Source organism: Eurypyga helias, unplaced genomic scaffold (assembly GCF_000690775.1).
Source record: "Eurypyga helias isolate BGI_N326 unplaced genomic scaffold, ASM69077v1 scaffold466, whole genome shotgun sequence".
In the NCBI taxonomy this organism is placed as follows: domain Eukaryota; kingdom Metazoa; phylum Chordata; class Aves; order Eurypygiformes; family Eurypygidae; genus Eurypyga; species Eurypyga helias.
This window is the reverse complement of record NW_010257001.1, coordinates 29846-48670: the sequence shown is the minus strand read 5'-3', so window position 1 is coordinate 48670 and position 18825 is coordinate 29846. Positions and strand designations below refer to the sequence as shown.

The 18825-nt window shown below is 48.7% G+C and overlaps 3 protein-coding genes across 3 annotated transcripts; 1 reads left to right on the top strand and 2 right to left on the bottom strand.

Moving 5' to 3' along the window:
• Nucleotides 1-3611: 3611 nt before the first annotated feature.
• Nucleotides 3612-4577, bottom strand: LOC104511282 (proto-oncogene Mas-like). Its single transcript, XM_010153837.1, has one exon. The coding sequence runs from the start codon at nt 4575-4577 to the stop codon at nt 3612-3614; it is 966 nt and encodes a 321-aa protein (XP_010152139.1).
• A 3530-nt stretch (nt 4578-8107) lies between these two features.
• Nucleotides 8108-9085, top strand: LOC104511280 (mas-related G-protein coupled receptor member H-like). The gene has a single exon (XM_010153836.1). The coding sequence runs from the start codon at nt 8108-8110 to the stop codon at nt 9083-9085; it is 978 nt and encodes a 325-aa protein (XP_010152138.1).
• Nucleotides 9086-17125: 8040 nt separating this feature from the next.
• Nucleotides 17126-18082, bottom strand: LOC104511277 (proto-oncogene Mas-like). The gene has a single exon (XM_010153833.1). The coding sequence runs from the start codon at nt 18080-18082 to the stop codon at nt 17126-17128; it is 957 nt and encodes a 318-aa protein (XP_010152135.1).
• Nucleotides 18083-18825: the final 743 nt, after the last annotated feature.

Here is an 18825-nt window from a genome sequence, read left to right as displayed (position 1 = left end):
ATATTCATTTAGGTTGAAAAATTCTCTAAAGATTTTTGAGTCTAACCATTAACCTAGCACTGCCAATGCCACCACTAAACCATATCCCTGAGCGCCTCGACCACACATCTCAAATAAATCCCTCTGGGGATGGTGACTCCACCACCCCCCAGGGCAGCCCGTTCCCATGCCTGACAGCCCTTTCCATGAGGATATGCTCCCTAATATCCAATCTAAACCTCCCCTGGCACAACTTGAGGCCATTTCCTCTTGTCCCATCACTTGTCACTTGGGAGAAGAGACCGACCCCCCCTCTGCACCTTACTGTCAGGGAGTTGTAGAGAGCGATAAGGTCTCCCTGAGCCTCCTCTTCTCCAGGCTGAACACCCCCAGCTCCCTCAGCTGCTCCTCACGGGAATTGTGCTCCAGACCCTTCCCCAGCTCTGTTCCCTTCTCCGGACACGCTCCAGCCAAGCTTTGAACAGTCTGCTCTACCTGCTGCTCTTGTTTCACATGGGCACCAGTGGTACAGCCAGGAGCGGTCTGAGGAGTATCAAGAAGGACTGCAGAGCTCTGGGAGAGGTGGAGAGGGACTCTGGAGCACAGGAAGTCTTTTTGTCCATCCTGCCAGTCAGAAGGAAGGGGTTTGAAAGGGCAGTTGAATCTGGTGTGTCAACAAATGGTTACAGGGCTGGTGGCACAGCCAGGGGTTTGGGTGCTTAGGCCATGGGACTGGCTTTGAGGAACCTGGTTTGCTGGGGGCTGATGGGGTCCATCTGTCAGAGAATGGGAGGAGTATCTTTGGTCACAGGCTTGCCAAGCTGGTGAAGAGGGCTTTACACTCAAGTTCCATCCATCCCACTCCTGCCAGTTTGATGTCAGTGCCAGCAATAGATGCCCAGAGCCTGGAGAAGGACCACAGCTCAGCAGGAGAGCACCCGCTTAGGCGCCTGAGCTTAGACAACTCGGGTAGGTAACTAGAAAAAGATCAGTACAATCGGGATTTTGGAGTCTGTGGTTAGTCATGACTATGCAGAGGAGCTGCTCAGCTCCCCCTGAGGATGCCCAGGTTCAGGATGGAGGCAGAGAAGGGCTGCTCCTTGATGCTGAAGCTGGGGAACAAAAGGATGGCCCTACTCCCTGCCAGCACGCACCGGCAAATGAGCAGTGTGATGGTCCTAGTTCCTATAAAACCAAGGGACCCATATATCTGGTTATGTTCATTTCTGTATTTTAGGCTGGTTTTGGTCACAGACACAGGGGTGTGTTCAGTGCAGTCACAATGAAACCTTGGCTGCGAGCAAAGAGCATACAGAAATTAGCGTCTCTGACTTGCTGAGGCCGTCTGATCTGGTAATCCCCTGCCTTGCTTCACGGCACGGCTTGGAGCCGTGTCTGGAGAGTGTTTGCTGAGCCGTGCCACAGCAGGTTCCCGTCTCAGCCTCTGCAGCTGACACGTGCCCACTGTGCTTCTCTCTGGCATCAGGGAGGTGGTATTCAGCGTCAGACATCCTGTGTTGCGGTGTGTTATCTCACTCCTCACCCTGAAATATTTCCTTCCCAAAATCGGTGCCTTTCCTGGAGATGTGCCTCCTCGCAGGTCCCCTTCCAAATCTGGGGGACAGGGAATCATAGCCTTGGCTGAAGTAAGGCAGAAGAGCCTCAAACCTCCCTTGGGACTCTTTTGTCCCTTGTGGACAAAACTTTTGTGGAGATACTGAAAAGTGAAACATGCTTTACAATCTTCTCTTGGTTTTCCTGTAGGGACTGGTAGGAGCAGGGCTGGAGCAGATTCCCTACCCCCTTGCAGGGATGCTTGCCATGCTGTCAGGTCCCTGAGAGACCCCAGCAGGGAGGTGACAACCTCCAGGATATGATGTCTCGTCAGCCAGCCATAGATTGTTGGAACAAGCCGTGATCCCCAGGAGCGCAGCCGGAAAGCAGCACCTTGTGTGAACTTCTCGGCGTGAACACGAGCACCGCGAACACGCCATGTGTAACCCTCCAGCACTATTGAACCTGTGATTTCTTGGAAGGATTTAACCTTGCAATTAAATAGTGTGATAAATTCCCACTTTAAGTATAAGAAGGTGCTCTTGTTTCTGCCCCAGCTCTGCAGCCCGACCTGATATTGGCTTGTTTCTCCATCCACCACTGGAGTGCAGGGCCGGCTCTGCTGAACAGCCCTACAGACAGAAGAGCGAGGATGCTCCATGCAATCCATACCCCTCTCCTGCCATCTAGAGGCATCAACCCCGCAGATACTTGTGAGATCACCGCCGGACCTGTGTTGGATGTATCCCCGCAGCCCCAGGAGTCTGGGCTGTGGGAGAGGAGTGGGACCTGGGGTTCCTACTCCTGCTCTGGGGAGTCCTCACAGCCCCGGAGGAGGCAGAGGGGTTCAGCTGGGGCTGGGGGTGTGTGATTTTGGAGGGGGTGAGCTGCCAGCTAGCCTCTCTTCATGGGAGTATCCAGCTTGGCTTCTAGGAACCAGTGGTTGTCCCAGCGCCCTGCCCCTCCACCTCCCATCGGTGCAGCAGTGGACGTAGAGGGATGCCGGCTCTGCTGTCGCGATGTCTCCATGCTGAGGGAACCAGGGTCAGGAGGGGGCTGCATTATCCCTGCGGACGAGCCACACTGCTGCATCCCATGGCAGCAATGACCTCCACTCCTTGCTCAGCCTCTCACTTCATCATGGGTGCAGCGGTGCCAGCGAGACCCCCACAGGACCCCCTTGACTTGTCCATCTCTTGCAAAGCCCTGCCTTGCTTGGACAACAGGGCTCTCCCAAAGCCCGATGTGTCAGGCTTTCCCAAAGCAAGAGATCACCCAAAACACCACGAAACTCATCTGCTGAGTTGAAGGAGCCAGAGCAGTGAGGGTCATTGCGACGGTGAATACAGTCCGTGCGCCCGGGCTGAGCCTGGCTGAGCAATGATGTGCTGGGTCTGTGCTACGAGCCCCCACACCTCCATCCCCCAGGCAGTCCGCGAGGCTCTGCAGCTCTGCAACTCCTTGTTGTCCCAAATCTCGGTTCTTCACCCAGTGTGCAAAGAGCTGATCAGCACACAGAGTCGAGATACTTGCTTTTATTTCATGGCTGCGCCGAGATGGGTGCTGGGTGGTAATTCCACAAAGCTAGCACACCACACGGTCAAACAAACAAGGTATTTATACAGCTTAGAGTTACACATTCAATTTCTAAGGTTGCTGCTAGGACTAATATTGTAGCTATTTATCTAACACGACTGATACTGGCCTGAAGTTTTCTTCATTTTGAATTAAAGGTACAGTGTCCTTCTATTTTACAGCTCATGTTCAAGGAACGTGCAGGGGTGAGTCGGTTCCATCTTCAGTTGCTCCAGTGGTCGTTACCTCTCCTGCCGCTTTTTACCTTTAGTCCAGTTGGCCATGGATTCTGCTGACTTACCCCCCTGCAGCCAAAGTTTTGCCTTGTAGCATTTGTTGTGGCCAAATATTTCCTTTACCATATCTTGAAATTCTTGATTTTACCATGTTCTTTTCTTCAGGGTTTAGCAAAACACAATTTATAACTCAGCCAAGCTTGCATAATATTATCCTTGCGGGATTTCCTAGCTGACCCTTCTGTTACCATCCTCGCCAGCAGTGCTTTATAGAGAGGTCTCCACCACGGTGTCCCCAGGCACCGTGCTCGTCATCTTCTCTTCGAACACTCGGCGGAAGGCGGCTTTTGCTGAGACCTGGAACCGGCGCTGCTGGCAGCTTCCCACCAGGAAGTAAATGTATGGGTTGATGCTGCTGTTCAGTGATGCCAGCAGGTAAGAAATATGAATGTAAAACAGGTTTAAATAAATAGGTTCAAGGAAAACCACCACACTGAAAGGAAATCCAAAGATGAACAAGAAGATCACACTGAGAAGGACAACAACATAAAGCTTCCCTGGGTGTTGTTTCTGTGTTCCATATCGGAGTTTCATGAACAGGGAAAGGTTGGAAAGGAATGGGAATAAAGAGAAAATGATAAAATTCATAATGCTTATACCCTGTAATAGTTGTATACAGTTTATACCCATAGGGTAATAGCAACCCATGAAATTCAAAGAAATGAGAACTCCGGCGAGAGCCCAGAGCACCCCACATGTGATGCCTGAGAAGTGCTTCGGGCGGCGGCACCGGTACCAGATTGGGAACAAAACAGAGAGGCACCTCTCCATGCTCATTGCTGTGAGGAGGTACATGCTGGCAAAATACCAGAACAGAAACAGATCCATCAGGACATACTTGGCCACACTATGTTCAAATAAGAAACTACAAGAGACAGTTGACGTAACGTAGAATGAAAGTATAACAAGAAGGAACAGGAGCAGAGCCAGGTCAGCAACGGCCAGGTTCAGGACGTAGACGGTGAAGGGGCTCTTCTTCATGTGGAAGCCCAAAACCCACACGACCGCCACATTCCCCACGAGTCCGCAGAGGCAAATAGTGATACAGACACCTGCAATTGCCAACATAGTGTAATTATGTGTTATGCACTGAGATTGGCTAACATCCTCATAGTCCAAGTATCCTGAAGTCACGTTGCTCAGAGGGAGGTCTGTTGTGACGGTCCCCACCATGGTGAACGACCCTGCTCTGGGTGAACGCCTTCTCCCTCTCCCACCACCTCCTACGAGAGACAAGGAAGAAGGAAATGGGGGGCATTGGTGCTCCCAGCACTCGTCACCTTTCCCCATGGCCCCACAACAGCCCCAAGCTATGCCAGGAGGGACCCCGTCCTATGCCATGCCCAGGACAGGATCCCACCCCTCTCTGGCCCTGGCCCTGGCCAGCAGGCATCTCCCACCTGCCCATCCCTGGACTCCTACCTCCTGGTGCTCCTGGGAACAGTGCTGCTGCAGGAGCTCCAGCACACGGAGCCTCCTCGGAGACGGGCTTGCCAGGAGAAAGAGGGTGGTGATGGCTGCTGGGGCCACCCGCTCTCCTTTGGCCTCGTCCCTTGTGCCTGAGGAGCAGACCTTCGGCCGGAGATCGCGTTGTGTGGTCAGGAGACTCCCCTCACAATCTCATTGCATCGGTGGCAGCTTCCCCTCACATGTCCCATGGACGGTGATCTTGTCAGCAGGGGTTGGTCACATCACCCCCTTTGTCTTCTCCCGCTGCATTCCAGCTTTGTCCCACCATGAGATGGGCTTCTGGCTTTTGCTCTCTGTACCTGTTAGTCAAAGACTTCCCCCTGCTTTCCCTGGACACACTTTACCCCCATACAGAGGCTTCACCATGATGTGTGGCAAAACCCGGAATGAGCTGCAAGCAACTTAACTATAGCCCCAAAACCATAGGAGAAAAATCCCACAGAGCTAAGGCCAAGCAAGATCTTCTGCGTGGAGTCAAAGGAAGAGAAAGCAGCACCGTGCCAATAAGGGATGATGCTGGCTGGCTGGTTCATGTGCAAAGTGGGAGGTGTGTGAAGGGTGGATTGTCCCAGTCCAGGAAAATTTGGGAAGAGTTTTGCAGAGTAAAACGTTCTTCTGTTATTTTCCAGCAGCACCACTTGGGAAAGCCCCATCTGCCAACACAGGTGGGTACATAAATCATTCCCAGGGGTGGAGGATGGTGGAAAGGTGAGAGAGATGAGCCAAGGGACACTCAGCAGCGGGAAATCACCGATGTGCGGGTGTACAACAGCATGAGGGCTCTGCGCAGTGCCTCTGATGACATGTAAGCTGGTGCTCCAAGACTTCTCCCAACTTTCTTCTGGGATACACTGCCATCAGAGAGAGGCTTTGTTTTGATGTGTCAAAGCATGGAATGCAGTACTTGTGAGAAGTGTGATGCTACAAAGCCATGGAAGAAATCAATAAGGGAAAATGTTTTGCTTAGTGGAGGTGAAGAAAGAAAAACGCATGCTGCCCATGTAGGACAGTGATGGTGGTTTTATAGTCCCAAAACGGTGGGAAAGGGGAATAAAGGGACTTCATCTCATGAAGCACGACTGAGCAACACAGCACACTCAGATGTCCATGTGAGGCACTCCGATTCTCTCTTCCAAGGTCCTGAAGGAAACATCAGACCTTATTTGCCCTGACCCCACCCATTCATCCCCTGCCCATGGGACCAGGGGCTCCAGTTAGGGTCAGGCCTGAGCAACCAGGCTTTTCCTGAGCTATGCAGGAGTTGCACCTCCCTGAAGACCTGTCCCCTCGCCCCCCTCTCAAGGATGGACCTCAAGCCTATGCTCTAGCCTTGTTTCAAGTCTATCTCTGGCCCCAGCTCCTGCAGCTCCAGGCTGGACCCCCTGGAAACACCATGTACCTTGCCCATTACTGTGCATTCACCACCTGAAATCAAAGGACATCCTTGGAGGACAGCAGTCTTGGGGATGACAAGCATAGGCAATTAACTCCCAAGAAGAGGTATTCAGAAGGTAGAAAACACATAAAAGAGGGAGAGGAAATAAGCAATGAAAATGCCAGTCCCTATGATGCTAAAGGATGAGATTGTGCAACAGAAACCACTTGTAGATAAAAGCACATTTGCAGCACTATGTACCCCACAAAATGTAATCTCAGAGGAGACACATGCATGTCAGGGATGTGATTAGAGGCAGCGGGCAAAGCTCTCGTGCTGTTCTGATCTGAGTACTGGTGATTTCTCACGTCAAGTTGAGCCAAGGCCAGCGCTCTGCCTCGTTGAGGGGGCTCTGTTGGCATCCCAGATGCAGAGAGTGGGTGTATGATGAGGCCTGGGGGGCAGGGGAAGGGATGGGCATGACCAGGAGTGGTTCTGCACCTGAGGAATGATGGGAGGAAGAAGGAGCATTAAGGCCATGGGACTGTCAGGGACTTCCAAGGGGTTTTGGCTGGTTCATCCCCATTGTTGATTGTCCCTGGCTCATCCCACTCATCGTTCTGCCTTCCTCTTGCCCTGCCCCACCATCCCCTTGGTGCTGCAGGCTGTAAGGATGGTGAAAGAACAAAAGAGAGGTAGGGGAGTTCTTCCACAACCAGCTTTCCACAGCAACATCCAGGAGGCCCTGGCATGGCAAGTCGAAGCTGGAGGATGGGTGTGTAGAGATCCTGACCAGAAGACAGTTATTCAACAGGGAGTCAGTGATCTACAAAACACCCAACCTGAGTAGTCCTGGGCCTGTGCTGTGCCATGCTGTGCATCTCCCTTGGCCGTGGCATCAACCTGGCCAGTTGGCAGAGAGAGAGAAGAACCTGCAGGCAGCTCCCACTGGGTGGTGGTGACTACACCACCAGCACGTCCTTGGCTTTATGCGAGGTTGCTGCAAGGGTTCTCATGTGAACATCCTTCTTCTTTGACAGCAGAAGGAGTTGTTGTCTTTTTTGAGAAAATCCTGCAGTAGCTCAAACAACCATAATGGTCTAACCTTTCCATGGACAGGATCTGCCCTCATCAGAGGGCTGTTTGATGATGCAGGACTTGGGTTCCCACCACCTGGAGGACATAAGATTATCTGCGTTATCCTCTCCTTCTTCATAGTTTTAGATGGAGTAAATGGTGTTTAAAATGGTACTTCACAAAGTCTGAGTGCCTTTCTTAATGGGATCATAACAGATCACCCTCCTGGTGAAAAACCAGGGGGGAGGAGATGAAGGGTGTGATGTGACCAACGCCTATTGACAAGATCGCTGTCCATGGGACATGTGAGGGGAAGCTGCCACCGATGCAATGAGATTGTGAGGGGAGTCTCCTGACCACACAACGCGATCTCCGGCCGAAGGTCTGCTCCTCAGGCACAAGGGACGAGGCCAAAGGAGAGCGGGTGGCCCCAGCAGCCATCACCACCCTCTTTCTCCTGGCAAGCCCGTCTCCGAGGAGGCTCCGTGTGCTGGAGCTCCTGCAGCAGCACTGTTCCCAGGAGCACCAGGAGGTAGGAGTCCAGGGATGGGCAGGTGGGAGATGCCTGCTGGCCAGGGCCAGGGCCAGAGAGGGGTGGGATCCTGTCCTGGGCATGGCATAGGACGGGGTCCCTCCTGGCATAGCTTGGGGCTGTTGTGGGGCCATGGGGAAAGGTGACGAGTGCTGGGAGCACCAATGCCCCCCATTTCCTTCTTCCTTGTCTCTCGTAGGAGGTGGTGGGAGAGGGAGAAGGCGTTCACCCAGAGCAGGGTCGTTCACCATGGTGGGGACCGTCACAACAGACCTCCCTCTGAGCAACGTGACTTCTGGATACTTGGACTATGAGGAAACTGAATGCTTTGGACTGTCTCACGGATTCATGGTTTTTGCAGGTGTCTGTCTGGGGATTTCTTTCTGCGGACTCGTGGGGAATGGGATAGTCATGTGGTTCTTGGGCTTCCACATGAAGCAGAACCCTTTCACCATCTACATCCTAAATCTAGCTGTTGCTGACTTCTCTCTGCTCCTCCTGTTTTTTCTGCTCATATTGGCAGTGTTGATCTTAGCAAGAATTTGTTCGTATTCGTATAATTTAATTTATTTATACTTAGATTTTTTATTTGTAGTTGAATTTCTGTGTCATTTCTTTGACCTTAGCAGCTTGTGTCTCCTGACAGCAATCAGCGTGGAGCGGTGTATCTCTGTCTTCTATCCGATCTGGTATCGCTGCCAACGCCCAAAGCACTTATCAGGCTTTGTGAGTGGGGTGGTCTGGGCTCTTGCTGGAGTTTTTGTTTCCTCAATGTATCTTAGCTTTAACTTTGCTAAAAGCTCTGAGACAATATTTTCAGGTGTAGCCATTGCAATTTCCATGACTTTGTCATCAATGATGTTGATTTCCAACCTGTCCCTGTTCATCAAACTCCGATGTGGCTCACGGAGACGACACCCGGGGAAACTCTATGTTGCCATCCTTCTCAACGTGATCTTCTTCTTTGCCCTTGGTATTCCTTTCAGTGCAGAGGTTTTCCTCAATCTTCCAAGTTCGCACCAATTATTTCCTGAAAACACGTCTTTTTTGCTGGCATCGTTGAACTGCAGCATCAATCCAGTTGTTTACTTTCTGGTGGGTTGCTGCCGGCAGCGCCGGCTCCGAGGCTCCGTGAAAGTCGCCTTCTGCCGAGTGTTTGAAGAGAAGGCGGTGAGCGAGGAGGAGAACCATGTGCCTGAGGACACGATGGTGGAGGCCACTGTATAAAGGCACTGCTGGCAAGGGGGCCTGGAGATGTGGAGAGCCCAGGGGATGGGGGTCCCCAGGCAATGCTGCAGCTCAGCATGGGGGTTCTATAGCACAGACCCAGCGCAGCATTGCTCAGTTGGGCTTGGTCCTGGCACACAGACTGTGTTCTCCATTGCAATGACCCTCACTGCCCTGGCCCCAGCGAATAAATTCTGGCTCCTTTTGCTCAGCAGATGAGCTTTGTGGGGTTTTGGGGGATCTCTTGCCTTGGGAAAGCCTGACACATCGGGCTTTGGGAGAGCCCTGGCCATCTCTGTTGTCCAAGTAAGGCAGGGGTCTGCAAAAAAGATTGCAAAAATGAGCAAACCAAGTGGGTCCTGGCAGGTCACGCAGGGATTAATGATGTAGAGACTAAGACATAGGGTAAAACGGGTTCTCTGTGTTTATAGTGGGGTCACTGGGCACACTTGTGGTTCCTGCATTGCGGGAATCCCTCCCACCCCAAATACTTTCCATATATTTTATTTCTAACTGAAGCTTCCTTTAATAATAAAAGAGAAAACTAAATCACCAAAACAACAGAAGCATTGCTGTTTCTTATGATAGTTTTGGGACGGAAGTGAGAGAGGATTGTTAGGTATAGGCAATATCTCCAGACCTTGCTGGAGTTTGCTCTCATTTAAATGCAGCTCCCATGAAAGCTTTGCTCTTCCATGGGCCAGTAGCAGCCTCAAGGGGGTGTGAACCACAGCCAAAGTGTTTGCACAAGTATAAATGTCTGATGTGAATGGTAAAGGAGTGGCCAAGCCCTGGAGCTTGCTAAGCACAGCATAGAGGGGTGTTGGTACAGGAGAGATGGCACCTTGGGATGCACATCAAAGAGGTGCCGGGATGGCTAGAGGTACATGTGGAATTGGGGAACAAGGATAGTATATGACTGAGGATTTGCTTGGACAGGACAGATGCAGAAGAAATCCCCAGGGTGCTAAATCTCCACGTGTAGTGTGGTGATTCACACAAGGGCTGGTCCTACTCCCTCTGGAATCACTGCAGGAAGTGTTATTCACTTGCCAAAGAGTAAGCGCAGCTGTGGAATACCACATTAATAGCTGGAATTAGCTGTTCTAAAATAAACTTGGCTTTTCTGCTCTTTTTCAGCACACACTGATTTGAAGATTTTTCATGTGTCTTAAAAAAAAATATTTACCTTATCCAGTTCCCATTTTTTGTCGTCATTTTCCCCTTTGTTTATTTTCATCTTGATTTGCCTTATGTTTAGTGCTGTCTTTGACAGTAGAATCATAGAATCACAGAATGGTTTGGGTTGGAAGGGACCTTAAAGCCCCCCCAGTCCCACCCCCTGCCATGGGCAGGGACACCTTGCACTAGCCCAGGTTGCTCCAAGCCTCATCCAGCCTGGCCTTGGACACTCCCAGGGATGGGGCATCCACAGCTTCTCTGGGCAACTTGTCCCAGGGCCTCCCCAACCCCTGTGGGAAGAACAACTTCCTGATATCTAATCCAAACCTCCCCACTTTCAATTTAAACCCGTTACCCCTTGTCCTGTCACTATAGGCCCTTGTAAAAAGTGTCATCCCCCCCAGTTTCCTTGTAGGCCCCCAATAATCCAAGTATTATTTCCTCTACCACCTGTTGTGCAATGAGTATTCTTGATTCTTCTCAGATCCTTCTTTTTTGTTAGGAACTTCCCACAAAATGGGTAATCCATATATTGCCGGTCTAACGCAAAGCACAGCTATGATGGAAACACATCTTAAGGAAGCTCCAGAATAGGCATAATGGACAGAGATAAGATGTATTTCAGGATGGAGAAAATCATATTGCCAACTATGCATGAGATTCACCAATTAAGAACATAGAACAATAAACCCAGAGCAATTAAATGGGTATTAATATTAATATAACTACCAGGAGAGAAACAAGCTGCATAAAATAGAAGTATCTGTCAGTGAAAAAGGTTGTTCTCTACACTGCTTATCTTCCGAAGTTTCTTTCCATTAGTCATTTCCTCCACCCAGAGAAGATTAGAGGTTGTGAATGTTGCCAAGTGCCCTAAAATTTGGGCTGTGTTTGGACGAAATTGGACATTGTGCGCTCACTCCTCCTTCGGTTTAAGGTGGTGTAAAGACAGCCTCTTTGTGAAAGGTCCTAAGAGATCCTGAGGACAGAAATTCCACCCGTGGTGCAGCTGGGAAATATTAGACTTCCAAGTGACTGGTTGTAAACCAGAAATTATTCTCGTGGAAATTGTGGGGGAAATTGCTAGTGAAAACCCACTGAAGTTGTGGAGTTGATCTGCCTTAACTCCGTGTGAGATTCTCTACACCGTTTCAGGCTCAAGCATTGAGAGGAAAGAATACTACCATTATTTTTTTTTATATAACACCTTAGCTTATTGTTTTTACAGACCTGGTTCCCACCTATTCTGTTTCTGTAGCTTTCACTAGAAGCCTCCTTGGGCATGCTCTCACTCCCTGTTTTTCCCACACATGCTGGGATGCAGCAGTTCCAAGCTGGTGCCTGGATAGGGTCAGACATTACCAGAAAAGTACAGACCTGGGCATAGGAAAAATCGTATTTCCTTTTGCTTCTTAAAGGATGGAAGAGAAAGAGGAGAAACGGAGAGAAGCACCAGCGAGGGAAGCTTTGTAATGAGTCCTTTCCTCTGACAGAGACAGGTTTGAGGTACAAGGATCGTGTATTATGGCAGACTCTCAGAATGTGACAGAAGTCCTCAGTTCTCTTTAAAACTGGTGGAGAAATGCGTCTCCAGTCTCCTTTTGCTCTGGAGGTCCCGTACCAATTAGCGTTATGGAAAAAACAGACTTGACAAGGGGAAAATGAATTTATTGGCAATTAAAATAGATTTGGGTAGTGAGAGACAATTAAAATATGACCTTGTCCCCCTGCCCCAGCTCAGCTTCTCCCCTTCCCTTCAGACTCGTCTACCCACCCAACCGCACAGGGGGGATTGGGGGGTGATACAGCCCCTACATAGCTGTTTCTCTCTGGTAAAGGAGAGACCACTCGAGCACTCATACACCACCCTAAGAGCTGCACACTCACCACCCACGTCTTTCCTGCCAGGACTGAAGTCCCTTCGCAGTGGGCAACTCCAGGGAGTTGATGGGTGCCCCTTCCGACTCCTTTCACACCCACATTTTCATTCTTGAGTGCTTCTCCCTTCCTCAGGCTTGGCCCTCCATTTCCCATAGCGGAGTCTCAGATATTTAATCTTATATTAAAAAAATAAAATTATTCAGATAGTACAGCGAAAAGAAAAAATAACAGCTTGAGCTGGGTGCCTTTGGAGAGGGACCCTGAACCAAGGAATTCCTGGGCAATTACACCCTTGCAATCCATGCACCCACCCTTCACACACCTCAGTCCAATGGTGATTTTTTGGTCTGGGGTCTTCTAACAGCTTAATGGACCTTTTCTCCAACTCCAGGCAGGCTGTTGACTGTTCTTATCGTGTTGATGGTTGTAGCCCCCTTATTTTCTGGTTTGTGCTTCTTGTGCACCTGCTCGCTCTGCCAGACTAAGCTTGGGATAAACACCCCTTAGCAACAACAAAAACATCAGTATGTTACCAACATCATTCTCACACTAAATCCAAAACACAGCACTGAAGAAAAGCAACCCTATCCCAGCTGAAAACATATCTAAGTGGAAATTTACAGCTTGAGGACTAAGGCTTTAGACGTCTAGCTAGCCAAGTGAGGTTAGTAATGAACAAACAGTGCAGCAAATTATGCCAGAGCCTGTGTGTCCTAATGCTAAATGATTTTATTTAAAACATACTTATCTAAACTAGACTACACGACTAATATTTCTTAATGTCTCTGCTTCTCCTTCCCGCTTTTCCCCTGCTCCAGGTTGGATCCCCCTCAGGCCACCTCAACTGCTCCAGTGCAGGGTCCTCCATGGCTGCAAAATGGCCCCCGGGCCCTCTTCTCCTTCTCTGCCCTGGCTGCTCTCCCCGCTCTTTCTCACTTTTCCCCCTCTCCCTCTGCCTCTCTGGTGTTTTCTGATGGTTCTCAAACATGTTTTCACATGAAGGGCTCAGCTGTGGCCGCCACGGAGCTGGCTGGAACCGGCTGGAACCATCTGGAAGCGGCAGTGCCCAGCGCAGGGCAGCCCCTCAGCTCGCCAGAGACACCCAGTACACACGCACACACTTTTTTGTATTATTTAGCAGATTTTAGGTGTTCCCCCTCTCCCATGGGACACACACAGGGTCAGCCATGTCCGGCACCACCTCAGCCGCAGCCTGCGTTCACTGGAAGCTCCGTCAGGAGCGACTGGAGGAGACGAGGCACTGAATTCGGGAAACCTCTGAGGTACTGGTCTGGAAGGAAGGACAGCCAGTTTCTTCAGATGATTTTCTCACATCGTAATTGATGTATTGTTAATTCTTTCACTCCTCTATTCTTAGACTTTCACTCCACCTTTACCACATCCCTGTATGTTCACTCTCTGCCCATGGCCACAACCCCCTTGGGCTGTGTCCCTGTTGTCAGGCACGATCGCCATTTTCCTGTTGGGGCCGATTTCCATCCTCCCACTCCTCTTTGCCATCTTGGAAAGGAAGAGTTTTCCAGCCTCCCCCCCACTCCCCGCCTTGTTGCGTGCTGCTTTGCACCTCTGCGTACCTGCTTCCTCTTGCTGATTAGCGCAAGCGGCCGCTTCTCGTTTGGTTGCAAAACTCTGAAATCCACAGTGCTGCAAACAGCAGTCGCCCGTCAGCCCTGAGGGGATTTGGCCTTCTGGCATCAATAATCCCCCTCTTTGGTGCAGTGCTGAGTCCACCCACCCAAGAGCCCATGTTTAATGTTGTGTGGAGCAACGTGTTTTAGCAACTGAGATACGTGTAAGTCCATCCTCACACCATATTTCCTGTATTGTTTATTCTTGGTCCTGATTCATCTCCATCTTCCCCTTCTCATTAGCGTCAGAATCATACACAGAGCAATATCACCTAAGAGAGAGCCACATTCTTATCACAACCTTTCTGTCTGATGTTCTCCCCAGGTGTTGTATCAAGCCCATCCAATTTTTAGCTGGTCAACTCATGTTGCACCCAGAGGTTTTCTATCTGCAAACAGCAGCAGCATTTTTTTAATCTACTACCCTGTAAGGAATAACCCAAGAGGATCAAGAGTACCCCTGAAGAGTAAAACAAAGATGTAAGGTAAGAGAGTTCCTGCAGAGAGACGGTGGAGGAGTCACCTCACTGAATAGCGTTGGCAGGTTTTGCTCAGAAGAACTATTCTCAGAATGTGTTTAACTTGAAATTTGCTATGTTTAGTTAGTTTGATACAGCCAAAAAAACCCACTTCTCCCTACCACAACGGCTTCACTTCTGTCCTTAGCTCATCTTCTTGACAAAGGTATGTTTTCTGTTTGGATAACACAACAATTTCTGCCTGGTGTACTAAACCTTCCAAACTCCTCTCCAGGTCATTGCTAGGGGAGGTGTAGTGGCACTTTACTATCCCAAATAGAAAAAGCAGCATAATAGTATCTGTACTTTGAAGTTTGGGGTAATTTTGACATCTTAAAATAATATTAGCATTTTAATTCTAGTCACAGATAACATCCATTCTCTTAGTGAAAAACCAAGGTGAATGGCCTACTGGGGATTAAGTCTGACAGAGCAGATGCCGTGTGGAGTGTACAAAAGCCCATGCAACAGCCTGGGCCCAGCTCTTTCCTTGGCTGAATTTGTTGAATTAACCCCACTCGAATTTCTGCAACTGGTGTCTAGGGACTCCGCAGAGGAGCTGGCTGCCCCTGGGGACATGTGACACCATCCCTGGCAGGCACCACATGCCGCTGGCACATGGACCATGTGGAGGAGCACGCTCAACATGGTTTGGGGTGCCTTTCTCCTTTGGGCTGTCCCCAGGGAAGCAGAAATGTGGGCTTTTTCCAGGGTGCTGGTGGCCCCTGAGGAATGTACGCTTCTCGTGAGTGAAGCCCTGACATCCTTCCACAGAGACACCGAGCAATTCAGAGGACAAACTTAGTTCAGGTGCTGAAGACATTCTCCCTGGCAGGCTGGGCTGACTATCCTGGTGTTAGCTCAGGCTGGAAAAGCCTGCAAGTGATTCCCATCTTCTTGCAGATCTCATCATTGACTTCTTTTGGATCACAGGAGGTATATACTGCAAATATCTGCCCTCCCTCCCCCCTCTATGATGCTTGTCTTTTACCATGGATGATTGAGGGTGTCTGTGATGGTGGTTTTTGAGCAGACATCACCTTTGAAATGTCCAAGGATGGATGTAAAGTGTTCACGTTAATGTGATGTGTAAAATGTGTTCACACTAAATACTGCGTGTCTTCGTGATGGGTAAGTTTAAGGACAAACTGTCAGGATGGAAAGTTTTTCACAGTTTATATTCTGCATCAGTTGATGGCTGCTTCTGAGCACAATAATTTTTTTAAAATACAATTTATTTTCCTTAAAAAACCCACAGCTTTTGGCATTTTTAATAATAACGGAAATGTTTCGGTTGTCCAAATGATAAAATCATTACAGATATTAAAAGAGAAACATTTTGAACATATTTTCTGATAAATGGATGCTCCCTTCCACTCAGCAGTAGACGTTAGAAGGAAAAAAAAATCCTGCTAAAAATAATTGATGACATAGACCTCATCTGAATCAACTATATGAACACTGCAGAGCAATAGCATTAAAAATTAAAGAATAGTAGGAGCGGAACTCAAATTTCAACTTTCAGGAGCTGTAAACAGGAAACAAAAAGCAGCTACAGGCATTAGGGTGTACTACCTTTTTTTAAGTGATGCATTTCAAAATTAATAAAAAGACAAATAAACAGGAAAAACATAACAGACAACAGAAGAATGTAACTTCCCTTTAGGAAAGCATTTGCGGATGAAGGCATGAAGAGGAAATCTGTAAAGTTTCTCAAACAAAATTACTGGTGTTGCCCTTTTCTATCAGTTTAGGCTGAAAGAGAAAACCTTATATAGTCCGATATTACCGCACCTCAAATGATCACGTCTTGCATCTCAAGGGATTGGGACGAGAGAATAATTTCTTGCAAATTGTGGTATTTATTTACCTTTTTTCTGTTTCCTATTTTTTCCCTATCCTTAAATTTATTTCTACTGGTAGAGGAGATGTTAGAAGCCATGGGTTCTTATCCTCCGTCCTTACTGAAGGAAGAAATAACAACCCAGTGCATGCTGTATGTAGACACAGATACTCTCTCATGGTTGGAGGAAGCTAAAATAATATGCAGCTCCAGCCCTGCATTTCTTTGAAACACAAGGAAAGGGAGCATGCAACTTCATTCACAGGGTTGTAAGGCAGGTTGGTAGGGGTTGGAGCCCTTTCCTACTACATCTCAACTCTATAGTATGGAAACCTCCATAGTTAATAGAAGAAAGGAACTTCTAGGGCACGAATCATTTCACTAGTTGAAATTCTCACACGGGGAAGCAAAGAACTGTGCACTCCGTGAGCCACTAAATGTTGCACATCTCATTGAGATACAGGTATTTAAAAATAAATGAGAGAGGTAGACTGTCCTTCCAGGAATTTCGTGGCTAATTTTGTGGACAGGAGGAGGCTTGGTTCCCATCTCATCTTCAAAGGCATGAGTAAAAAGTGACTGAGAATTTATGAATTTGATACTGTCCTCTGAAAGACAGAGATATATTAAGCGAGATGCAAATTTTGGGTAGGATTCCTTTGACGAAACGCAGACATGAAGACATTTCACCTTATCAAACTGATATCATTTAATAGCCACTGAGGTTAAATAGGCACTTTCAAAGTGTCCTAACACAGATCAGAGAAATTCCGTGATCCAGGTGTGTATTGTGTTTTCACCGACCACAGATGGAGCTTAAAATAACTGACTAAAGAGTAGAGACCTACAGTGAAGATATTGAAGGTTAGGTGAGCTAAACCTCCCCAGTACCTCAGAGTCCTTAATTTCTGTAAACTATTGGCCCTCAGCTCCGGACCAGTGTTACTGTGTTAGGCACAGCAGGGCATTAGGAGGACATAGTTACTGTGTCACGGGTTTCCCTTTCATCTTTGTCATCTGCTGAATCTTCAAAGGCTCTCTGGAATGCCAGCCGGAGGGTGAACTTGATTCTCCGATCCCTGTAGCTCCCCACAAGGAAGTAAATGACGGGGTTGAGGCTGCTATTCACGCAGGACAGCACAAAGCCGATCTCCGGGGAGTAGAGAAATTTGTAGCCCAAGAAGTCAAAGAGGATCAGGACGCTGAGCGGCACAGCGAAAATGAGGAAGAAGAGGATGGTGAGCATGATGATGGTGAAGAGCCTGCCTGTTCGGAAGTGCTGGGAGCTGCACTTGACTCTAAGGAAGAGGGTCAGGCTGAAGAGCAGCATGAGGGGCGTGCAGAAGAGGAAGTCCAAGGATCCGATGGTGATGAGCAGGAGCCGGCAGCTCCTGGCAGGGGGGCGAAGGGAACACAAAATATACCCGAGCGTGTTCAGCAGCAGGGAGAGAGCCCAGAGCAGGCCGGAGATGATGCCGGACAAGGGTTTTGGGCGGTGGCTTCGGCACCAGATTGGACACAGCACAGACAGGCACCTCTCAATGCTGATGGCTGTCAGGAGATACAAGCCGGTCCCATACATGAAAAGATCTAGGAAGAGGAAGATCCCAAACTGCACCCCGACATTGAACTGCATCAGGTACTGAACCGTCTCAATGGCGATGCAGAGGAGGTACCCAAAGTCGGCAGCGGCCAAGTTCAGGATGTAGACTGTGAAGTGGTTTCTCCGGATGCGGAAGCCGAGGTACCAGAGGACCATGCCATTCCCCACCATCCCACAGGCCGCGCTGATGAGGCAGAAGCTCTCCATGAACTTGAGGACGGCATATGATGCCTCTGTCTTTCCCACAGCCCCACTCTGGTTCATGCTGTGAGCCTGGCTGGTTGGAGTTGGAAGGAAGATCAGTGTGGTTGAAGCACTCATAACGAGTGATTCAGAGACCTGTAAGCAGAGAGGAGAGCAGTGGTAACTCGGTGTGACTTTCCCTCATGGTGACCTGGTGGTGTTTGTGGATTTGGTGAAGCTCTTTGTAGCCAGAGCTTGATTTAGGGAGGAATTGCTGTGTTTGTACTTAGAGCACAGTGTGTTCAAAGTGCTGTATCTAAGGCCAAATTCTGTATGACATGTAGGAAAAGTTAGATTGTGGTGTATTTCTCCCTTTTAAAAAGTAATTTCTTAAGGGTCCTTTTTGCAGTCAGCATTGGGAAACATGTATCTTAAGAAAAGCAATAATAGGTCAGATTAATCATATCTGAAGAGTTCCTCTTGTCTGAATAAAAAGACAACCCGGTGTTACCAACTCTGATATAACTGTCCTTGTTTTGTGTGGCTAGGATCAGGTGAGACAATCTTGTCAAAAGTGCGTGAAAGCTCTAGGCAATCAGCATACAAGTTTAATCAGCAAAAAGCGAGTTTTGTCCTATGCCTGTGCCCAGAAAACATGGCAAAGAGTACTCAAAATAGCCGGTAATTTTTTATGTTGATGACTGATTTCTATTTTAATACAGTGTGATGTGGTCAGTTTGCTCTCTTGAGCCCTACGTACAGACAATAAACTATTCAGTCTGACAGAGTCAGCCCTTAATAACTTCCTTCCCAGAGAGAGAACCATACGTGGGACAAAATATCTGACCCTCACAGGACATTGGAATTATGGCTCAAATAAT

Coding starts and splice junctions, on each gene's coding strand:
- LOC104511282 (XM_010153837.1), bottom strand. CDS start 4,577: ATGGTGGGGACCGTCACAACAGACCTCCCTCTGAGCAACGTGACTTCA.
- LOC104511280 (XM_010153836.1), top strand. CDS start 8,108: ATGGTGGGGACCGTCACAACAGACCTCCCTCTGAGCAACGTGACTTCT.
- LOC104511277 (XM_010153833.1), bottom strand. CDS start 18,082: ATGAGTGCTTCAACCACACTGATCTTCCTTCCAACTCCAACCAGCCAG.